The sequence below is a fragment of the Canis aureus genome, chromosome 27 (assembly GCF_053574225.1).
Source record: "Canis aureus isolate CA01 chromosome 27, VMU_Caureus_v.1.0, whole genome shotgun sequence".
Classification (NCBI taxonomy): Eukaryota; Metazoa; Chordata; class Mammalia; order Carnivora; family Canidae; genus Canis; species Canis aureus.
The window spans coordinates 40,181,402-40,204,448 of NC_135637.1; the positions used below are offsets into that span (position 1 = coordinate 40,181,402).

The window sequence follows — 23,047 nt, forward strand, 5'->3', positions numbered from 1 at the left end:
ATGGTTCTCTTTTCTCTGTGTGCGTCTGTGTTTTTACACAACCTTCTTGTAAGGACACTAGTTGATGGATTTAGAGCCTTCCTAATCCACTATTTCCTCGTTTTAACTAATTACCATCCACAAAAACACTATCTTCAAATAAGGTCACACTTGGGAGTTCTGGGCGGAAATAAATTTGAGGGTCAACGTTCAATCCGATACACTGGTAGCCAGATGCTGAAGATGGACGTCCAGTGATCCTTGCCCTTGATAATCACATCACTTCCTCATCCCCTCTGACACTCAACCCTGGGATGGAGAAAACACGGTGGAGGTGACATTGTCTGGCATCTGTTGCTAGGCTATAGAAGACAGTGTGGCTTCCACCTTGCTCTCTCTGGGATTGCTCACTGTGGGGTGAGATCACCCCCATGCAGCCCCTGAAGAGACCCACATGGAGAGGAAATGCCAGCAAGTAGTACCAACCTGCTAAGACTGGATGAGCTGCCTTGGCATGGGATGCCCTCACCCCAGTCATGCCTTGCAGTGACTCTGGCCCCAGCCGACACCTTATCTGTAACCTCACTTTAGTAACTCAAGACACAATTTTCCAGATAAGCCATGCCACACCCATAGTCACTCTGAGCCAATAAATGTTTAAAGACAGAACCTTGTTTCAAGCCATTAAGTTTTAAGGGTAGTTTGTTGTATGGCATTAGATAATGATTTGGTTCCTGGAATTTTGGTTGCTGCCATTACAAAACCTACAATGGCGCAGGGAGGGATTGGGATAGGGAGATGGGTGGAAGCCAGAAGGGCTTGGGGACTTTGAAAAGATTGTCAACAGGAGCCTGACAACCAGCCAAGGAGGCTGCCCAGGAGGATTCCAAGAAAAGTGTGGGAGACGGAAGCGTCAGAAAGGTGAGCAACGCCATTACCTGTGGTGATGTAGAAAGTAGAAGATACCTCTAGTGAACTGGGTCATCTGGCTAGGGAGTCGTTTCCTACACAGTATTGGGGTGGCCATTTGGCTTCTTCTCACTGGCTATGGTAAATGTGATATGAAAAAAAATAATAAGTTAAATGAAGGAATGTCAAATGAACTAGGACTTGCTGGTTGGAATAATTCGTCACCTCTCTAGAAGGCAAACGATGCTGAATTTAAGAAGCATCTTCCAAGCAAACGAATCCAAGGCACTGTGAAGAAAACATGATATAAATGTGGAGTTAAAATCATGGCTGTGAAATCTTGTTATGACTTCAGAAATGCTTGAAGTATTTTGTCAGAGAGGTGTTCAGTCAGACGTGGGATTTCTAACAAGCTGAAGGGTGCTGTGTCTCTGCAGCCGTCCTGGAAGCCTAAGGTCGGGAAGAGCTCACGTCAAAGAGTATGAGCATGTGGCTTTTTGTTATGGAATGAACCCCAGTAGGATACATGAGAGACCCACAGAGTTTTTAAGGGGATCGTACTTAGCGAATATCACCCACTTGGACTGGAAACCACAGAGCCAGCACCAAATGAAGAGAGTCGTCTGGAACCTCAGACTTTCTTGAAGCAGGAAGCTGGCTGAGAAAACTCTTCTACTTCAAAAATGGGCAACCCTCCACAGAATAGGAAGGATGGCTCAGAGGAGCCATCTAGAAGGCAGAGGCAAAGCCACAGAGAAATAATTCCCAGCCTCCAGGACTCACTAAGGCGCTGGCATCCTGTGTCCTTCTGCAGACCAGAGTGTAGGTTGGGTGTGACGGGGTAGATAAGTTGTCCCCGGGATGCATCCATGCCCTGAGTGATCCCCTCTTCCAGTGAATTATTGCTGCCCATGTGACCAGTCGGATACCATGGATGTCATCCATGCATGACATTGCCTCTGCCATTACCTGCGCTGGGGGAAAGCCAGTCACCATGGCCTGAGGACACTCAGGCAACTTATGGAAAAGCTCCCGTGGAGGGAGACTGGGGCCTCCTGCCAGCAACTAATACCAGCTTGCCAACGTGTGATTCAGCCGCCTTGGAACCGGATTGATTCTACTCTGGCTTCAGATGACCACAGCCTCGGAGAGACCACAAGACCCAACTGCCCAGCTAAGCTGCTCCCAAATGCCTCACTCCCAGAAAGTGTAAAATAGTGAACATTTTTTGTTGTTCCAAACCAGTAAGTTTGGGAATTATTTCTTAGGCAGCATTAAATCCCTAATATATAAGCTTTATTGAAAGCTCATGTAGAAAGCGTGGTCCATAAATATGTTCCATTTTATTAAAAAAACAAATCACAGCTTTCTTATTTTCTCTTCCTCCTCCTTAAAATTAAAGTTAAGATTATTTGCATAACAACGTATTTCATTGTACTCCATTTTATGCACAGAAAGCCTAAACGTAGAAGCTTCATTTAATGTAACTTTAAGGGATGCCTGGGCGGCTCAGTGGTTGAGCATCTGCCTTTGTCTCAGGGTATGACCCCGGAGTCCGGGGATCGAGTCCTGCATCAGGCTCCCCTGCAGGGAGCCTACTTTTCTCCCTCTGCCTGTGTCTCTCATGAATAAATAAATAAAATCTTTAAAAAAATAACTTTAAAAGGAAAGTCTGAATGTGAGTTCTATGCGTTGTGTTAATTTGTGATTCAAGTGTTCACGTAGGCATTCACTATGTGAAGAAATTAATAAACATGGAGCTCTAATAGCAGGTATTTTTCATTTGATTCACACACAAAAAGATGAGACAATGGCTCAAAGGAGGCCTTTTGCTATTCAAAAAATAGTTCTCGAATGTCGGCTATAGGCTCTAATACATTTCTAAACACTGTAATAAATACAAAGTAAGACATAACTACTGCCTTAAAAGAGCTTTCTCTTTTTTCTCATTAGAAAGCAAAAAGCTAAACAAAAAAAAAAAAAAAAAGAAAGCAAAAAGCTAGCCAATACTAAAAAATGTAATAATCACGGTAGGCCTCTGTGCTCTGGGGACAGGTACGTTCCGAATACGAGAGAGGGAAAACTGGAACACAGTTCTGCGTTCCCAAGGACGTTTGGATGGTGAGAGAAGTCACATTAGCTGTGCAGGGTTGGGATCTGGGGAGGGCGCAGATGAGCGTGTCCCCCACCAGCTGCTGCCCCACTCCCGGGTGAGGAGGCCTGGTCCCCAGGGGACGGTCTCTGATGTTCCCTTGGACCCCTCCCTTGGTGACGCGCAGCCAGGCCACCAGCAGGGTGACCCCTCTCAGGGAGCGGTGCAGTGGTGCAGTTCACCCCAGGGAGCCGCACACCGATGCTCCGTGGTCAGCGAGGGAGCTCGCTTCTGCTCCCTCCCGGTGTCCGGGGAAGAACGGGGCTACGAAGGGCCATCGTCTCCTGTCCCGATGATGCCGCCAGTCCCAAGTCCATCTGGAACCCATCCTTCAGCTCCAACCAACCGTAGCAACACGAGTTGCTACCTAGATTCATGGTATTTGCGTTCCAGAACCTTCGGTTTGATGATAAAAATTTTGCCATTGAATTATCCCCCATCAAAAACATTAAAGAGAAGCGGGCCTCTGGACTGTCTAGGTAGGTCAGGAGGGTATGTAAAGACACGGCGGTGGGGCACCCGGGCAGCTCAGCGGGTGAGCGTCTGCCTTCAGCTCAGGTCGTGATCCTGGGGTCCTGGGATCGAGTCCCGCGTCCGGCTCCCCCCGTGTCCTGCGGGTGCTCCTTTTATCCTCACTGGCCATTCCTTGTCTGCTCCTGGGCTCTGAGGCTGTGGGATTGGGCCTGCGGGTCTGTCCTCTTCTCCATCTGCACTTTCATCCCGGGGGGAACTGGGCTCGTCCCACAGCCTCCAGAGCCTCTAGGGGACACCTTTCCAGCCCAGGTGTCTTTTTTGAACCTTAGAGAGCCAGCAGCCTTCCTGACAAATCCACTTGTGTCCAGTCATACACCCCAAATATCAAAACTGAGCTCCCACTCTTCCCCCAAACCTGCTTTTCTTATGGTTTTCCATAAGGTTTTGATCAACAGAACACTATCCTTGCTCGAGATTCAAAACTCCAGCCTCATCCTGTCCCGCTTCTGCTGCTTTTATGCACACTTCACATCCATCTGACAGCTAATCCCACTGACTCTCCCCCGGTACGTGCTCCCGAACCAGCTGCTGGGCGTTACCCCTCTGTCCAAGCCTCACTGGCTCTTGCCTAGAGTGTGGCAGGGACTTTGACCCACCTGTGCATGTCCCTCTGCCTCCTGTGGTCGCTTCGAGACGCCTCACTGCTCAAAGCCCTGCAAGAGCCTCCATGCAGGCGCCTCTCCAGGCTGCAGGCAGCTTGCTCTCCTTCCACCTGTCACCTGCCCTCACCTGCCACCTTTGCTGAGGTGCCTCCCTCCCTAATCAGCCTGCATCCAGGCACCCCCTGGTCCCCTTCCTTGCCTGAGTTTTCTCCATACCCTTACCACAAATATACTACAAACACACTTGTCTCTTCGTGTCTCTCCTCCACCGGCGTGGAAGGCGCAGGTGGGCCAGGTTTGGTTGGTTGTGTCTGTGGGTTTTTTGGTAGATTTGGTCCATGACCGGATCTTCAGCAACAGTGCCCGGCATAGGCTCGTTTTTATTCATAATTGGCTAAAAGTAGCGTATGATATCAAAGAACTGGCCGATTCTGCTAAAAACAGGAAACTGGAGTTCCATTTTGATCACAATGCTCAGATGACTTGAACTGTCGAAAAGAATCTAAGAGTCTATTTCACCTGGTCTCGTCGGTCTAATTATTGACCTTCGTCTCTCAAATGCCTCTTGGTATATCTGGCCGGCCTCCTGTATCAGTCTCCAGAGAGTTATTCAGATCAGGAAATGCTAAAAAAAAAAAAAAGGCTGCAGAACTTTCCGGGCATCAGCTTGTCCTTCCCAGCCAGGTTAATCTGTTATCGACCTGGGGATAATTGCCGTCACTCTTAAACCCCTTGGTTTCCATCATAAAACACGCAGAGCAAAAGCGCTATCTCACCAACCTTGAAAATGGACTTTGTGGTTTGGGGTCAATTGAAATATAATTTTCACGCTGAAAACTAATGATGGGAGGATGCGCGTCCTCAGCAGACATGGAATAGGTCCAACCCGCAGGCGTCCCTGGGGGCTTTGAGTCACTCACAGAGACGGCTGAGTCCCCGGTCATGGCATGGCCCAGTGAAAATCATTTTCATTTCACGGAGATTCCAGAGCAGGGTAAAAAAACAAAAACACAACAACCAAGCCAAGTGAGCCAAGCGAGTGGCTCTCCCGCGGCTCCTGAGCTCGTCTGCGGGGCTTCTGTGGCAGAGACACCTGAGCCCGCCTGCCAGGAGGGACACAGTGCGGTGCAGCCTGAGGACACGGGGACACGGGATGCCGGCAGAGCCCTGTACGCGGTGACGATGCCCTCCTTGCTGTGCCTCCGCTTGCCCTTGTGCGTCCCTGTGAGACGACCAGGGGCCTAGGCAGTGTCCATGCAGCAAGGACCAGACTCTTCGGGTCAGCAGGTGCAAGTGGGTCATTGACAGTGTTTGCTAGAGGGGATAGCGGCCGGATGGGGCAGGGGAGCTGATGCCGGACCCATATGGTGGCAGTTGCATCTCAAAACCAGTGGCCTTGGGGATCCCTGGGTGGCTCAGCGGTTTAACACCTGCCTTCAGCCCAGGGCGTGACCCCGGGGTCCCCAGATCGAGTCCTGCGTCTGGCTCCCTGCATGGAGCCTGCTTCTCCTTCTGCCTGGGTCTCTGCCTCTCTTGCAGTGTCTCTCATGAATAAATAAGTAAAATCTTAAAAAAAAAAAAAAAAAAGAATAAGATCATATAGGGACCCCTGGGTGGCCCAGCTGTTGAGCATCTTCCTTCGGCCTAGGGCGTGACCCCGGGGTCCTGGGATCGAGTCCCGCGTGCAGCTCCCTGCATGGAGCTTGCTTCTCCCTCTGCCTGGGTCTCTGCCTCTCTCTCTGTATCTTTCATAAATAAGTAAATAAAATCTTAAAAAAAAAAAACCAAAAAACAAAAAACCGGTGGCCTCTGACATGAAACATCCCCGCGCAATGCTAACCGTACCATATGTAAGCAGCAGAGCTACTGGACGCGCGTGACGTGCTGGGATGCTGCAGATGTGCTTTGGCGGGGGCTGAAAAAGACAAACCTCTTGTGCGTGCTATTTTTTCTTCTTGTGTTATTTGTCAGTAAGACCATAGAGACGGAGTTTTCTCTCTCTCTCCTTTACCTTCAAAACTCACCTCGGGGAATGTCCCCCTCGTGAGCATTACTCAGTGGGATAAAGACATGATAAATCTGGTAAAGCCTTTATCAAAGGAGGGTTTATCATTATTTGCCAAAGTCAAGAAAGTGAAAGATTTGAAAGATTTCGCCGCCCCTGCTAAAGGTGCCCCCAGAAGCCTCAGGTCCGGGTGGACACATGAGCAGGCTCGCCTGCGTGTTCGTGAAGGGCCCACTGAGATCCCTCGTGCCTCTGCAAGGCGCCCGGGTCCTTGTCCTGTGTCCCAGTGAGACGCCCTCAAGGTGGCTGTAAGGACGCAACTCCTACGGGGTCATCCCCAGGAACACGGGCAAGGGATCTGTTTGCAGGATTGGGTCGCTGAGCAGCTTCTTGGCAATTCTGGTTTTGGCCAACAATTTGTCCTCTCGAGACCCTGTGTCGGGCATTTCCAAGCTACATTTTGGTGGTCACGGTCCGGCTCCGTGTCTGTCGCTGAGAGCCTGGTGATGTATCGTCCGTCTACCCCCAGCCCAGGGAATATCAAATGTCAGGACTTTGTGGTCCCTAGAGTGGGCTGTAGAAAGCCCATGCTTCCTTCATCACGTAGCCCATCACTTGATGCCACCTGATTCTGTATCTAAGAAGATTCAGAAATTCAACGGTGGAACAATACCATACGTTGCATTCCATGGCAGCAATACACGGAGAGTTTCCAGGGTCTAGTGGGAGCACCGTATGCCGCCAATTGGACTATTTCCAATGAAGACATTGAGGATCACGGAAAGGAGCAAATGTCAACTTTATGGCATTTTTGCATATTCGTGTTTCTGAATTAATGTCATCTCTTTATTGTAACATCCCATTGATCTCTAGTTTGCTGACGCGTAACTCTTACTACCTCGGTCCCAGGTGAGGGGAAACACAGCAACTTAGGGAAGCAAACATCCACAGACAGGAAAATCAGATGGTTCGTAATAGCGAACAGTATCAGACACACGGTACAAACTCCCCAAGAGGTATCGATCATCTCGTTCTTGTCGATTGCTTACAATTCTGTTTCACGTGCGTTTATTATTTACCGTAACTCGGTGGAGTTGGTTCTGTTCGCGTGCCCATGAGACAAAGAAAGCTGAGACGCAGAGGGGGTCTGACGCGGACTCAAGCTCAGGTGGCCAGTCCGTAATAGAGCGAGTAGTACGTGGGTCAGAAATGGGAGATAAGAGACTCCCTGACTCTATCAAGAGAAAATACTTAAAAACTGAGCAAGTAACAACGAGTATTCCAAGGTAGCAGTGTTGTTGGGGGGTCATCCTCAGTAGAGGTAGCAGCAGTTGATTATTGGGATTATTGGGAATGATGGTGGGGAGTCATCCTCTGAACACTGTACTGTGTTCAATAAATTGTGCTTTAAATGATTTGGAAGAAGATAATCCATTCTAGAAATATTGATTCTTTTTTTTTTTTTTTTTAATGGCGGGGGGAGAGTCCATGTGGTAAACAGAAGAGAGAAAATTTCAATAATCTGGACAATGTCCTTCTTCATGGAACACCCCCATCCCTAGGTGGCGCTAGATTATTGGGCATCACGATTGAAGACCTAGTCATCCTCATCTGTGTGTTCCAACGAGATCCTGGACGTCGAGAAGTACCCACTTAGCTTTACTTTCCCTAAAACCTAAACTAAGTGTTGGAGGATCTTTTCCTTATCAGCAGATTCTTGACCCACTGTTGTGTTAGATAACAAATCTCATGTATTACGTCGCCTAAGAAAGGTCTTTTCTAAACAAATAGCCTAGCAATGTTCTACACTGTCGTATTTAAAAATAGGAAGAACCCAGCTGCTATACATAAATGTATTCCAGAAAGACCTGGTAAGGCCTGCGTGAAACCGGAAACTGGTCAGCCTTCTTTCTGTTCATTTTTTGTTCTTTTTACGGTGTTACTTTCCAGCTAGCACGTGACACTCGAGAAGTTAGCAATCGTGGTTATGAAACTATTTCAAATCATGTATCTTGCAAAAAAGCATAGAGATTTTTAGTTTTTTTCTCAGTTTCAGGCATAGGCTGGAATACAATTTAGAGACTTAAAAAAAAAAAGGTAACTCTGTGCAAGCTGAATAATTCTGTCGCAGTCAGGGTCACCTTGCGGTCTGTGTGGTGCTTTGGTTCTCCCAACTTCAGCAAGAAGGGCCCGTGGGTATCTTGTTTCTTTTTTTTATTTTTTCTTTTTTTTTAAATAAATTTATTTTTATTGGTGTTCAATTTGCCAACATATAGCATAACACCCAGTGCTCATCCCGTCAAGTGCCCCCCTCAGTGCCCGTCACCCAGTCACCCCCATCCCCCGCCCTCCTCCCCTTGCACCACCCCTAGTTCGTTTCTCAGAGTTAGGAGTCTCTCATGTTCTGTCTCCCTTTCTGATATTTCCCACTTATTTTTTCTCCTTTCCCCTTTATTCCCTTTCACTATTATTTATATTCCCCAAATGAATGAGACCATATAATGTTTGTCCTTCTCCGATTGACTTCCTTCACTCAGCATAATACCCTCCAGGTCCATCCACGTCGAAGCAAATGGTGGGTATTTGGAATCTTGTTTCTGAAGCAGTTATCCATATAGCAGTGGGTGTTTGGGCACCAGAATGTCAACGCGTCTGCTTTTTAAAAGACCATCTCGCATCTATTTCCTATTACGTTTCTTAAGTGGTCTCTTTGCGCAAAGAGTACTATAGTGTGATTCCATTACCACTGAAACGTCCTTCGGATATTCAGTAAAAGCGGAGTAATCACTGCTAAAAAAAATAATCTGATTTTCTCAACTTCAGTTTGTTTACTTCATATTTTATACGTTTGCGTTGAGGTCTTGTTCAGTTTTTCCTGTGCCTGGCGAAATAACGCCAGTGCCGTAGAAATGAAGAAAGTATGTATTTCAGCTTCCCATCCAGAGAGAGAGAGAGAGAGAGAGAGCCCCTCACCCCCTCTCTGCAGCCCCACCCTCTGGGTCCCCTGATGGCTTGCAGATGCCAGGACATGGTACAAGTTTCGGAGGCTCCTCTCCTCCCCGGTCTAGCCATTGCCTATTCTGAATGGGCCAGGAGAGAGGTTTCCTCTCTGCCGTTGTGTTATGCCCGCAGAGCCACAGGAGCATAAATCAGACCAAGACCCCAATTAGATACCGGGTGTCCTCAAGTGGACATTCAGCATCCACGCTGCATGCCCAGTAACAAGCAGCAACAAGTCGAGGCGATGCTCTCCTCACAAATACAGCTTGATCTATTGTCACAAGCTCTTGCAAGACCAAATGAATCCATCGAGGCCACAGAAATCTGTTAGTTATTAACTTCTGAGAGAAAGTTCATAACTTGGATGAGGACAAAGGAGATCACCAAAGGAGAATTGAGAATAGGATGTAGCCAAAAGGTCCACTGTAGCCATAGAAAATCCATAAAGTAAAGGAAATCACACATGGAAAAAACAACAACAACAACAACCTTCTATGGCTATTAAGTAGTACAAAGAATAACCATAATAGGTCTGAATGCCCCTCCTAATTTTCATTTTATTTGCTATTTTTCACTAATTATTTTTAAAGGGAGGAAATGATTGAGCCTATCCAATAGGCTGTATACCAGGAAGTTCATAGAGTGGCAAGATAAATGCATCATTTTTATTATGTACACAGAAGAAAGTCCTCGTAACCTAGTATTGGGAGAATTCGCTCACCGTTCTAATGGAATCGCTCAACGATGGCGTCTTTTAGTGCATAGTCCTCTTTAAAAACCATTGTCACAAGCACAGAGAAATGATCAATATAAGCAAACCCAGAAGCAAAGGCCAGTTTAGGTGTTATAACAGTGTGTATTTAAATCAGTGGTATAACTCACATGAAATGTGATTTCAAATTAGTTATAGGGACGCCTGGGTGGCTCAGTGCTTGAGTGTCTGCCTTTTGCTCAGGTCATGATCCCGGGGTCCTGGGATCGAGTCCCACATCGGGTTCCCCGCGGGGAGCCTGCTTCTCCCTCTGCCTGCGTCTCTGCCTCTCTCTGTGTCTCTCATGAAAAATAAATAAAATCTTTAAAAGAAATTAGTTCTAAGCATCCATGACAAGTAAGACGTGTACTCAGGCAAACAATCATGGCAATAATTTGGTATACTTGTGAATAAGAAAAGCAGTAATTTAAGGGTGTCAGTTCTTCTCAGCACTATAAAAACGTGTGGGAAGATACCAGTTTGTAATATGACATCCATCTGCGCCCAGATCCTCAGCGGTGTATTTTTATTGTGACCCTTTGGGATTCTTGTGCAGAAAGCTTAGTAGCACGGACTTGTGTGGTGCCTTGTTGAACCCATCCCATCTTGAAGAGGACACATTTCTAGGGTAAAAATGATGGAGAAGATTACATGTTAATACAGCTCATTTTGCATTTAGTGGTTCCTCTAGTCATGTGTTCTGTGTTAGAAACTACAGAGTTCTGGGATCCCGGGTCGCTCAGCAGTTTAGCACCTGCCTTCAGCCCAGGGCATGATCCTGGGGTCCTGGGTTCAAGTCCCACGTCGGGCTCCCTGCATGGAGCCTGCTTCTCCCTCTGCCTGTGTCTCTGCCTCTCTCTCTCTCTCTGTGTGTGTCTCATGAATAAATAAATAGAATCTTAAAAAAAAAAAAAAAGAAACTAGAGTTCCCTCACATAATCGGAGTTTGCATCATCAGCGCTAAGTGGTAGCAACAGTATGTATCCTTGTTATGTGATGAAATCAGCCCTTGACTTCTGTAGTCCTCCTCCCAAAAAAACTTCTCACCCCAGCAAAATTGTGAGAAAATATCAGATAAACCCCACTTGAGGGACATTCCATAAAACACCTGCCCAGTATCCTTTAGTACTCTGAGGGTCATGATGAACAGGCAAAGTCTGAGATGCTTCGTCAGCCAAAGGGAATTTCCAGAGACAGGACAACTAAATGTAATATGGCATGTGGCAGCCTGAGAGGGATGCTGGAACAGAAGAGGGACATTAGGTAAAAACTAAGAAAATCTGAATAAAAATATGGATATCAGTGAGGAAAAAAAATAAAGAAGAAGAAAGAAAAACACCCCAAACCCATTCAGCTGTATTGGCTGCACCACAGAAAGGGGCCAGATTCCGCACTCAGATGACTGTTACTTGATACCAAATGCGTGGTATTTCCTGAGGTTTATTTGTTAAAGGTTTATTTGAGTTCATTTGATAAACACCCCCTTCCTATTTCTAAGCAACCTGACGTAGCAAAATTTTTGCCTCATTTTCTTTTTTTTCTACTTAATATTTTCTCTACGAAGGAAAAGATGTACAGGCTGCTCTCCCCAGGTCAAGTATGGGTGGTGTTCTCAAAGATCACGAGAGAATCACTATTTAGAACTGGAGACACGGTCCCCTGTGATGCTCGTGGGCTACGTAACAGGTGTCTGTCACTTGTGCATGTACAAACGAACACTAGTGGTTCTTTAAAATTCGCATGTGGTTGCCAGGGTTGGGTTCTTGGGCCCTGCAACGTAGAAAGGAGGCAGGACCTCAAAATCAAAGGCACAGGCGAAGCTTTATTGGGATGACAGATCAAACTGAAAGGAGGAACAGCACCCACAGAGGAGAGTTACCTGGCCTCCCTAAACAGAGAGGGAGACTGCTCCTGCAGAGAAAGTTCCCACCTGGGTTCCACTATGCTAATGGGGGACAGAAAAAAAATAGATAAATAACGCACCTGGTCCTGATTGGTGGAAAGGGCCTTGCCCTGATGGGTCGAGGTGGGTAGGCTCCTCCAGCCTCTCACTGAGGCTCTTTGGGGCTGGTCCTGGGCTTTCAGTTCAGGGATATATGGGGCCTGGATGGAGCCAAATCCTGGCCGCAGCCTGGGTCTGCTCCATAAGGAAAGCAGCTTAACAATACCAGCTCACAGCGCACCAAGTCCAGAGCTTTTTCCACTCAGGGCTTGTGTCCCTGGTCCTTACCTGTTGCGATATGATCTTAGCCTTGATCGTTAACATCCATATAGCCTTGACCTGGACATCGTACTGTAAAAGATTGCTGCCTGGCCCCAAATCCCAGGGCTTTTATCAAGTCTGTTTATAACCATAATCCTGATAGGAATGCTGGCCAAGAGGGAGCCTCGAGTCTGTTAGGGTCTCGGGTGCCGGGTATTTATGGTTCTATTCTAGACAGCAGCACTTGTCCTTCCAGGCTGCCATCTCAGCTGGGGAAAGGGCTCTCCTGCTTGCCTCCTTTGCACACCAGGAGCTGAGAACAGGACCCCCTTGCAGAAAGGAGCTCCAGGAGACAGGGACTAGAGGGCCTGCTGGGGAAGAGGAACCAGAGGAAGAAAAGGGTAGCTGCGGGTGTCAGGGCTTCCTGCAAAGTATGGCTCAGGACACTCGGCATCCCAGAACCATCCAGCTGCAAGGTAGCTTTGTAGACCTGTCTGGTGCCAACCCTTCACTTTACAGAAAAGGGAACATCTTGCCCAGGTCTGTGCTGGGTCCATCCCTGCTCACGTCCTTTTATTAAGTCCCCAGCAGCTTGGGAGGGTGGTGTTTCTTCTCATCTTCTTCTTGCCATACGCTGCATTTTACTGTCCTTCTATCTGTTGGTCCACTGTGACTGTGTGTCCCCTGTCCCTTTGAGTTCAGGCCGACTCCTTCGGGGATGAAGGGGAAACAGACTAGAGGGTTTGCGCAGCAAAGGTTCTGAGTCCAGAGACCCAAGTGGGCCCTGAGTAGTTTGTTCGAGCCCTAGTCCTCCTGCTCCCAGCTCAGTTTTCTGATTCTGTGAAGGTTACGATGGAGACTAATTTTAAGGTGAAGATCAAACTTCTCAAGGCCAGGGAGGTGAGGTGCAGGGCAAATAAAATAGGTGAAAATGACCATCCCTTTGGCCTTTACGGTTCCAGTAACTCAGGTCTCAGGGAAGTCCCTTTGTCCTCATCTTCTTGCCTCCTGCCACTTCAGAGAACTACCCAGTGGGGCAAAATTCTCATTCAGTTTCCCTGAGGACTCTGTTTGCCATAGCCCAAGTTTCATTTTGTTTCTTATTCTTTTTTTTTTTAATTTATTCATGAGAGACAGAGAGAGAAAGAGAGGCAGAGACACAGGCAGAGGGAGAAGCCGGCTCCCTGCAGAGAGCCCGATGGTGAGACTCGATCCCAGAACCCCAGGATCACACCCTGAGCCACCCAGGTGCCCCCATAGCCTAAGTTTCTAAAGAAAAGATGGGTAAAGACAGCCCAAGTTTGCCCCTGAAGTAGAAAATTCTCTTTTCTATCCAAAGACTTTTCTTTACAGGTCATGTTCAATATATATTGGTTAAAATATTGAAAGAAATGGGAAGTTTAATCTTAACCTTAAAATTAGTCCCCATTGTAATAAATTGTACCATATTACTTAAACATACTTTACATTTGCCTTTGTTTCTCAATTATCGGAGTATTATAGAAAAAGAATCAGAGAGTAAAAAAGATCGCGAATCAAAACATCTGTCTGTGTCTCTGAGTCTTTGGAACCTTGGCTAAGTCACTTACCATCCCTGAAATTAGTTTTTTTATCTTTTAAAAATGCAGAGGTTGAATTAGCTGAGCTCCCCGTGGTGTTAGTCTAGATTTTGAACCATATTAGTATCTTTGGACTTCAAGACAAAGATACCTCTATGATTGTGTGATTCTCTACTATCTTGGTAGATAAAGTAAATTAAGTTTTTTTTGGAGCAACTGTAAACACGCCATGATTTGAAACCTGCACAAATATTCTAGCTCTACTTCTGCTATTTAATTACTGAAACCAACCACTTATCAATGACAGGTCCACCCCATTGCAAAAGAGAAGTAAAAATATTTGTTATCCCATCTTCACAGAGAATCAGGGAGGGTAAATTAAATGAGAGAAATTTAAAGTCCTTGGAAGAAAGGTGCTTTCTAAATGCAGAATATTTGCATTACTATCATCCTTATTCAGCAGATATGGGAAATGCAATTTTCCTGTGTATTCCTGTTGGCCGTATCTCCTCAAGGGAATGTATTTGAAAAATAAGTAGAACTATTTCATGACTAGAGTACTAAAAAAAATTTCTATGTTCCTGAAAACCACAATTTTTGAAATAGAGCAAAGTAATGTTATCTCAGATTCCCTGAAGATGAGATTACACTTTCTGGAGAAAATTGACATAATGAAATACTTTATATTCTTTAAATTACTTTTAAACTTTTTATGTTTTTTGCCACTACTACTTAAAGAAGAGTGACTATGGGAACAACTCTACCTATGTGTCTTATGACCAAATAAATGAGAACCCATCCCTTTTTGTTTAGAATCTTAGAAATAAGGTTTCTTAAGTTAACAGGGATTTCATAAAATGTTTCTTTGAAAAACACGATTCTTTCAACAGGAAATAACTGTCCAAACCTTAAGCTATAAAATGATTCCTTCCATTCTCTGATGAAGTTGAAAGATCCCCTTTTAAAGTTTAGTTATCAATGAAAATTTTTATAAAGAAATTACTAAGAGATGATTGATAGCTTGGGGATAGGTTTAAGAAAAACTACTCATTTTTATTTTAGTGACTAAGATTATCTAACTCCAAACATTTGAGAATCAAGGGACTAAGGATGTATCCTTACTAAAACTCTTTACATACACAGTTAAAGTAGCATTGCAGTTTAAGCCTAAATTACATTTATGTTAAATGTGCAAATGTTATCGCTCCAGTTTCCAATTCTACTTTCTCTCTAGAAAGTTACTTTTCTGGCTGGATTTCTATTTTACCAGACCTACAAATTACTCAAAGAACCAAGCTTTATGGAAGCAGGAACTTCTGCTGTGTAACGCTCTGCAAACCAAATTAAATGTTTATTCACTAGACAGTCAGCATTATATCTTGGTTGTATTGTAGACCAGGTATGTGTCTTTTGTGCTTTAAGGCTCACTTCCTGAAAGTTCTTATCTGCTTTTTTACTATTTCTGTATATGTTTATAGATTTCCGTGCTCTTTGATCACATAAAATTTAAAAAGAAAGATTTCTAGGCATTTATCTGGACATTTAAGTAGGGACTCTGGCAAGTTATAAAATTCGTCCTTATTAAATGTAAATTTGTTGATACTCCTAGAAAGGCTTAAATGTTAAATGACTTGGAAGTACAAAGTCACTGGCAAAGCCAGGGCCACAAGTCATTAACTTTGGTCTATATGCTAGGATGCTCTCTTGTTTTTAAGTCCAGAGGAGACATTGTTTGATTGAATCTCATCTTACTTATTGAAGTTATGGAATAAGAAAATTAGTCATAGATAAGAGTCCATGTGTTGACAGAAGCATTTCATTTTTATGGATTTCCCAGGAACTGATAAAACTAAAACCAACAAGAAACAAAAATACACCCAATAGCAGATGAGCTCAGGCAAAGCCATGATAACTCCTCACCAGGTGGATTAGGAAATGCTAAGACTTTATTTGATTTTCCTTGGAGACTCTTAGGGTAGACTGCTGAAGCAATGTGGATTATAGATGAGTGGGGCTAAAGCATATAGGTCCACAGTAGCCTTTGGTTCCATTGGCCCCTAATTCCTGGCTTTTGTAACCCATCTGGAACTATTACGTTCCTTTGAATCCTTGACACTTACTTTAAAAATGCACGTAATACAATCTGCTTTGTAAAATAATGCTGAGCTATGAGTGCTGTTCTAATATCAAGAAAAAGATAAAATTTAAAGTTCCATACATTTCTGTACTGGTGGAATCATCCTATATGGTTTCCAATAGGGAGAGAGAGAAAGTAGAATTCTTAAGAATAATGGGCACTCCTAAGGTATAGAGCCTGATTCTGTTGGTTTGGGATGATGACCCCATTGATTCATGGACATAGGGCAACAGTGGAAAAACAACTGTGAATAATGAAGGACACCTGATTCTTACTCCATGGCTTTGTGGAAGCTGGTAATATTGGAAGATTGGAAAACCAAAAATGATTATTTTCTATTTCCTAAAAACAGGGCATTTTAATCCTATAAGATAGGTAGTTGGAGAGAGAGAGAGATTGAGCTTATTCCAGGATTATTCTGTTTCTGGGCTCCGCCTATATGCCTTGCTCTTCTCTTCACACCTACACCTATACGTTTTCATCACTTTTAGAATTTTCTTGGTATATAGGCAGAAAATGAGGGGAAAAGAAGTCAGGGAGCATCTGGACAATTTTGTTCCTTTTTATCAGTTCTTAAAAAAAAAAAAAAGTTTAGTGTTTCACTATTTAAAGTGAAACACCCTGTATAGATGAGCAGTTGTCTTTGGATCCTAATCACCCAGAGCCCCGGCTGAATGTTATGGTCAAGACTATTTGCGAAATGATACATTATCTCTGTCTCCTTCACCCAACACAATTAATTTCTTTCTGTATAGTCATTTTTGTGGTGTTGACCTATTTTAGGGGTTTGTAAGCTCCCTGACATATGCAAAAAAGGCTTGTCGATATTTGTGCTTTTCTGAGAAGAGGATCTATAGCTTTCACCCCATACTAAAATAATAATAACAATATTATTTTCAAAAATCAGTATCTCAAACTAAGTTGAGGGCCATTAGAAAATATACTTTGTACCCCTTTCTAGATTTTAGGCAACCAGATGTGGAGAACTTTCTTACTGGTATGAATTTCCCCTAGCACTTCGCAACTGTCCCTTTCATGAGCGCTGTTGTATGGATGAATTTTAGAATTGCATGAAGCTGGGCCTAATTCCTTGAACCCTGTTAGGGCACCCTATCAGGAATATGGGTTCCTCATTGACCTCCTTCAAGCAAAAGAAATGTATTTAATAGAACACCACCCATTACCTAACCAATTTATTTAGTCTCCTTTCCCAATCAAACTTATACCAACTCTGAGAAAAGTCCATGGATTCAAATTCTCTTTAAATAATCCCTGTGAGAAAAGAAAGAATGAAAATGTGTCTCCAAGTTATGAACAAGTGTAGGTACCTGAAGAGGCTAAATCACCCAGTTTAACTTTTTTACAGAAGTCCCTTCCCGTGGTGATTTCCAGTTATTAATTCAGAAAGGAAAAGGGTCTCTGTGAGCAAGTCAGCGTGGATGGAACTGGAGGGTATTAGGCTGAGTGAAATAAGTCAATCGGAGAAAGACAATCATCATATGGTTTCATTCATATGTGGAATATAAAAAATAGTGAAAGGGACTAGAAGGGAAAGGAGCGAAACTGAGTGGGGAAAAATTAGAGAGTAAGACAAACCATGAGAGACTCCCTAACTCTGGGAAACAAACAGCATTGCAGAAGGGGAGGTGGGTGGGGGTTGGGGTGACTGGATGATGGGCACTGAGGAGGGCACTTGATGGGATGAGCACTGGGTGTTATACTATATATTGGCAAATTGAATTTAAAATAAATAAAATTAAAATTTACAAAAGATATCACTCTTGTCCATAAAGAATAATCTAAATGAGAAATAAACACACAATATTGAGCAACTAACATGTCCTTGGTGGGAAAGAAAAAATAAAACCCACTGTGGTAGTATTGCTACATTGTTTGATTTCTCTGAGAATTGGGACCCGATGCAAACAGAATGAAATGGAGCATCAAGAGCACATTATCCAAAGGCCCCTCAAAATGTATCTCACCAACCACTAGATAAAATCATCCCTCTAGGTAGTATTTTAAAAAGTCACCAAGTGATATTAGCCAAGTAATTAGCAAAGTATGATTACAATGTCACCAACCTCTTTTCATTAAAACATGAAATATTTTCTTTAACGCTAATTGCGCTTTCAGTGTAAGGAGCAGTATATGTTTAGGTGGATTTTAATGGCTACAGAGAAAATGTCTACTATTTAAAATGAGATTTAATATATCCAAAGCCATTAAGGAGATTACCATCAGTAATTAATCAGAGAGTGCGTATAAACAAAGAAAGTCAAGAGGATTTTTCTGTAGAAACACAAACACAAAGCAGCTACCTTATGACTTCTGCATTCTGGATTTGTGTGGGTTTGTTTTATTTTGTTGGTTTTTTTGTTTGTTTGTTTTTTGGGGGGGGTTGTATGTTTTGTTTTTAGCAGTGTTCCTTTCCTTCTTTTTAAGCTGTATTAGCCACTACTGGTCACTTCAGTGAGTCTAGGATCAGAGGGCAGGAGCCCGGAACAAGTTGTAAGAGTCCCCAACACCCTCGGCACCCCCAGACTCACTAGGCAGCTCCTGATTCCCCAGGGCCATTTTAATCCTCCCCAAAATGCTCCCACAGTTAATTCCTTTGGCTTTCAGAGAGGCTGGACCTATAGTTCTCAATGTCTGTTGTACATCAGAATCAGCGAGGGAGCTTTAAAAAAAAAAAAAATACGGGAATTTGGGTACTGCTTCCAGAGTTTTCTGATTCACTCAGTCTGTGGTGGGACCTGGATTACATGGGTTCTGGCAGATGCTCGGGGGGGGGGGGGTCTGGTGTACACAAGGGGCTGAAGATCACTTGTATAGATGTATCACCAGCCAAGCTTGACAGAGCCCAAGAGTGAGAGTCCGGGAGGATCTTTGGGAATTGTCAGCACACCACACTTCAAATATGTAAAATGGCATTAAAATAGCCTCAGTTTCCCCTTTTCGTATCTGAGATCTCCAAATCCAGCAAGAGCATAGGATTATTCAAAAACAGTCTCATTTAGAATTTGATTATCTAGCCCTCCAGGAAATGCTTGACCACATACAAACGGTCACAGGGTCTCAGGGTCTGATCCCGACAGATGTCCTTGTAAAGCACCTGTTGAAGCAAATTCTGCCACTGGCCCTTTAAATGGGATGGAGTTTTAATTTTCCAAAAGTCGTGGGCCAGTTGGAATGCCAGAAATGCACATTTGCTGCTTATGTTCCATTCGAGCCAACCGTCTCCAGCATCACTATGCTGATCTTTTGATTGTGTGATTAGTGAGAGACGTCCACCCAAGCCATCAGGGGTCGCCAGCAGCCCAGAGGCTGGCTAGAGGGGGTTGATGTCGCACAACCAGCCAACAATGACAACTGGGTTGTTGGTACCCTCGCGTGAGTCTGTCAAGGCTTGTTAAAAAACCGGAACTGTGGTTGTAACTTGGAGAATGCTAAAACCTCACCTGGAAAGATGTTTCACGTTTCCCCCGAGTGGAGAGTCTAAATTTTTGTGTTTGATGATAAAGGAATAGCCAAAATGCCGCGTGGCTTACCGCCAAGCGTGCCAATGGGGGACTCTCTCCAAAAACTGACATAAACGAGCGGGGTTAGGATCATCCTCTCAAGTGCAATCATCAGATCTATCTATAGCCCAGGCCAAATCAGGTACCGGCTGGCTGAAGGTCATGGGTTACACAGAGCTATGCAAATACTTTATTTTGGAGACAGCTGAATTACTCCCTGACCTGCCATGAGTGAGAGGGAGGGTCATCTTCACTGTTAGGCCTTCCTGCCCTTTCTAAAAATACTAGGGCCTTTAACAAGAAGATATTTTAAGCCTCTCATATTCACTTGTCTCATGAGGAGAAGCTTATTTTGGCCACTCGCATGTGTCAGATGCGCCCGGAGCGTAGTTAGGCTTTGGAGCACCCTCCTTGCTCCTCCACACCGCTCATATAAGAAACTGGCAAACAGAAAGGCCCTGGGATTACGAGCTGAGAGGCAGTGGGTAAACATAAACGGAGGGGAGATACTTTTTAGGAACGCTTTTAGGAATATGCTTCCGAAATCCTCCATTTCAGACATTGGCACATCAGTCCTCCGCTTTTCGGATCTGTTTTCCTAAAACCTGGCTGTGATGTCGCCCCAGAGACCTCAGTGATCTTGCTGCTTTTAATAAATACTTATAGGAGCCACTGCCAGCCTGTGGATAGGGGAAACTCATGAGACACTGCCATCCAAAAGCTGAACGGCAAAAACAAAACCAAACAAAACCACAAATTCCAAAACAAAACCAAAAAAGAACCACCCCAACAATCCGTGCTCACAAGAAGACGCGCAGGAAAACACTGCGATGTACCTTTGACTGGGTGACGGGCCGTCTCAGTCCCCTGACCGGCAGGCACCAAGTCCTTTGTCTTATCCTCCTTTGGGAAACGAGTGCAAATCTTGGTTTTTCTGCACAACGGGGACCAATTATGCTTGGGAGGAAGCCCAGACTCTAGAAGCAAGATGGAATTGGAACAGGTAAACCCTGTACCACAGTCCTGTCATTCCGGGTCGGTCGTGCGTGGTTCTCGTGTTTGCACCTCTAAGAAATTTCCATTTTTTCGCATCAAAAAATCCAGATACGAAGCCGAAGCTGCTTTCTTCGCCAACCTGAAGCTGTCTGACTTCAACATCATCGACACCCTCGGCGTCGGAGGCTTCGGACGCGTGGAGCTGGTAGGTGATTCTGCTTTTCCTGCTCTCGGGAGCCCCTCTTCCTTTTGTATTTTTTAAGATGCCTCTACTCTCTCGTCGTTAAGTGTTACTGTCCCTGAATCAGTACCAAACGCTTTCGTGTCAGCACACCCGAGTGTGAAACAGGTATGGTGCGCCGTGTGTTACGGAGCCCGTAAACTGCCCATCAAATATAGACAATTTGATTTTTTAGAAAAACCTCTTCATTGTAAACGAAAGGTAAGCCCGTTAACAAGGAGCCATAAAGCGCCTTTTGCTCTACTTCCTTAGTTCTGAGCTGCGCTCACCCACGTAATCATGTGCCCTACCTGCATGGAAATGTAAACAGAGAGAGGGAAATAAGTGGGATATGTATATTTTTATATTATATGTAGATTCATACATACGTGTATATATATAATACATATTCCTGTATTTCATTTCCTTTATATATATTGACATTATCACTATTATAGTTACAGATCGAGCTCATGATTACGTTAGAGGATTTGGCTCAGAGCTACGGAAGTAGATAAATGAGTAAAAATCTCTATTTTATTAAAGATGTCTGATACTGCCTTAAAAATTTAACATAAATAATGTTGTAGTATTCTGTAATTCAGCAAGCACCCAGTTAGAGTAACTCTAGGTATTTTAAATATATGTATATACACCATATTAGATCATATGGTTTGAATATTTCACACACACTTATCTACTCAGACACATACAGGTAAGTGTTAGGATGATGAGGACATTTTGGTGCAAGTTTCTTCGTTCAACATATTGCATGAATGTATCAACCAAATGCAAGCATAGCCTGCGGTGTCTTAGAAATGCAAACATAAGAATTCGTATATCACAGTATAAACCAGAAAAAAAAAAAGTATTCTGGTAAGGGACTTGGCGTGTTCTGAGACTGTGTGGGTAGAAACCCTAGTTGAGAAGGCAGATTAATTTCCACCTCTCTGCTGAGCATGGAGGAGCCCCTGATACCAGACACCAGTACAGTATGTTAGGAACTCCCTGTACAGTGCAGTAAACAGTTACTGTTGCCATCAGGTGACAAGAGAAATCCCCTTCCATAAAAGTAGATTGACCCAGCGCTATGTTTGATATTTGTCCCTTTGTGCTGCCGTGGGATTTCTGGCTTTGACAGGCGAGAAAAATGCCATTTACCTAAACATTAGACAAAATAACAGGACAAGGAAAACATTAGACAAGAAAACTTCAGGTCCTGATGAGTTTCATGGAATTGGCCCCCTGCTTCCGTTAACACTGGTGGGAGACGCTCTAGTCGGGCTGCTTCTGACTTGACTTCTGACTTCATAGTGAGGATTTGTTGGCTGTTGAAATAGAAATCCAGGGCTGAGGAAAACTCGTTTCTCTGAGTTCTTCCAGTTAACACAGTCTTAGATTGCTTTTTTCAAGAACTTTGATTCTGTGACAAAATCTAACTGTTCGTAGAGCTAGTGAAGATTTATTACTAGTGTTATCTTTGTACTGGAGTGTTGAAGCGTATAAACACAGCTCAGAGGGTAAAGATCTTTGCCAGGAAGAGCTTATTGTCTGATGTGTTCATTTACACACTTGCTTGTGTCTCAACCCCTTTCTCAAGGAAGCACTATAAAAGGCAGAACTCCCCCAGAGGTTGATTTTATGACTTGTAGTTTCTGAATTATTTTTTAAAGACTGTGGTCAACAGAATTGTTGTTTCGGTTGACTAAAATAATTTACTGTTACAAATTTGTGGACTCCTTGGGGGCCTGAGGATCTCACGTCGGGGACCTGTATGTTTTCAGTATTTTATGGAATATAAGAGTTGACTTGGGATTTTTGAAATATTGAAAATTTGCTCACAGACACTGAAACCACTTCCAGCTGAACAATTAAATGCCAGGCTGACAGTGGAAAAGTTCTAGAGAGTTCCCTCAAAAATGTGTGAGGAGGCACAAACAACTAACCAGAAAATTAGGTTCAATGTGGCCATATAAAATGTAAGGTGGTTTAAGGAGACAAAATACACGTGTGCGTGTGTGTACACACATGTATTATCTCCATCCCAGGAGGAGTCAACAGTAGCTCAGCCTAAGTTTCCTCTCTTAGATGTTATATTTTATTCTTCTACACAGACAGATGTGTATAGACTAATGAAAACCATGACCTCAGGAAATAATTGTAGTTGGGGTCCAGTTTGCAAAAAAAAGTCAGGTATACCATGAATGATAAATCCATGAAGGGCCATGAGGCACAACCAGTACATTAGAAAGTGATCTCATCATCTCGTGTAGCTTCACACTTCCAAAAAAAAAAAAAAACAAAACAAAACAAAAAAAACAACCAAACAAGAAACACCTTATGAAAATCCGAATACCCAGACTGTCTTCCTGTTCAGTGGCTAGATCGCCAGCCGTTTAGGTGATGACTCTTACCTTCCGATCCATTGTCTCTAGTCCTTGCCAGTCACTCACCTCCTGGTAATGTTCGTTATTGGGAA

The 23,047-nt window shown here is 44.0% G+C and overlaps 1 protein-coding gene across 7 annotated transcripts in view; it reads left to right on the forward strand.

Annotated features, from left to right (window-relative positions):
* Window positions 1-23,047, forward strand: part of PRKG1 (protein kinase cGMP-dependent 1) — a 1,198,597-nt gene that overhangs the window by 1,125,283 nt on the left and 50,267 nt on the right. For all 7 annotated transcript variants that reach the window (XM_077874878.1, XM_077874877.1, XM_077874879.1 and 4 more), the window contains one exon: window positions 20,457-20,553. In XM_077874878.1, the coding sequence (XP_077731004.1) occupies window positions 20,457-20,553 (97 nt within the window). The remainder of the gene's footprint in view (window positions 1-20,456; window positions 20,554-23,047) is intronic.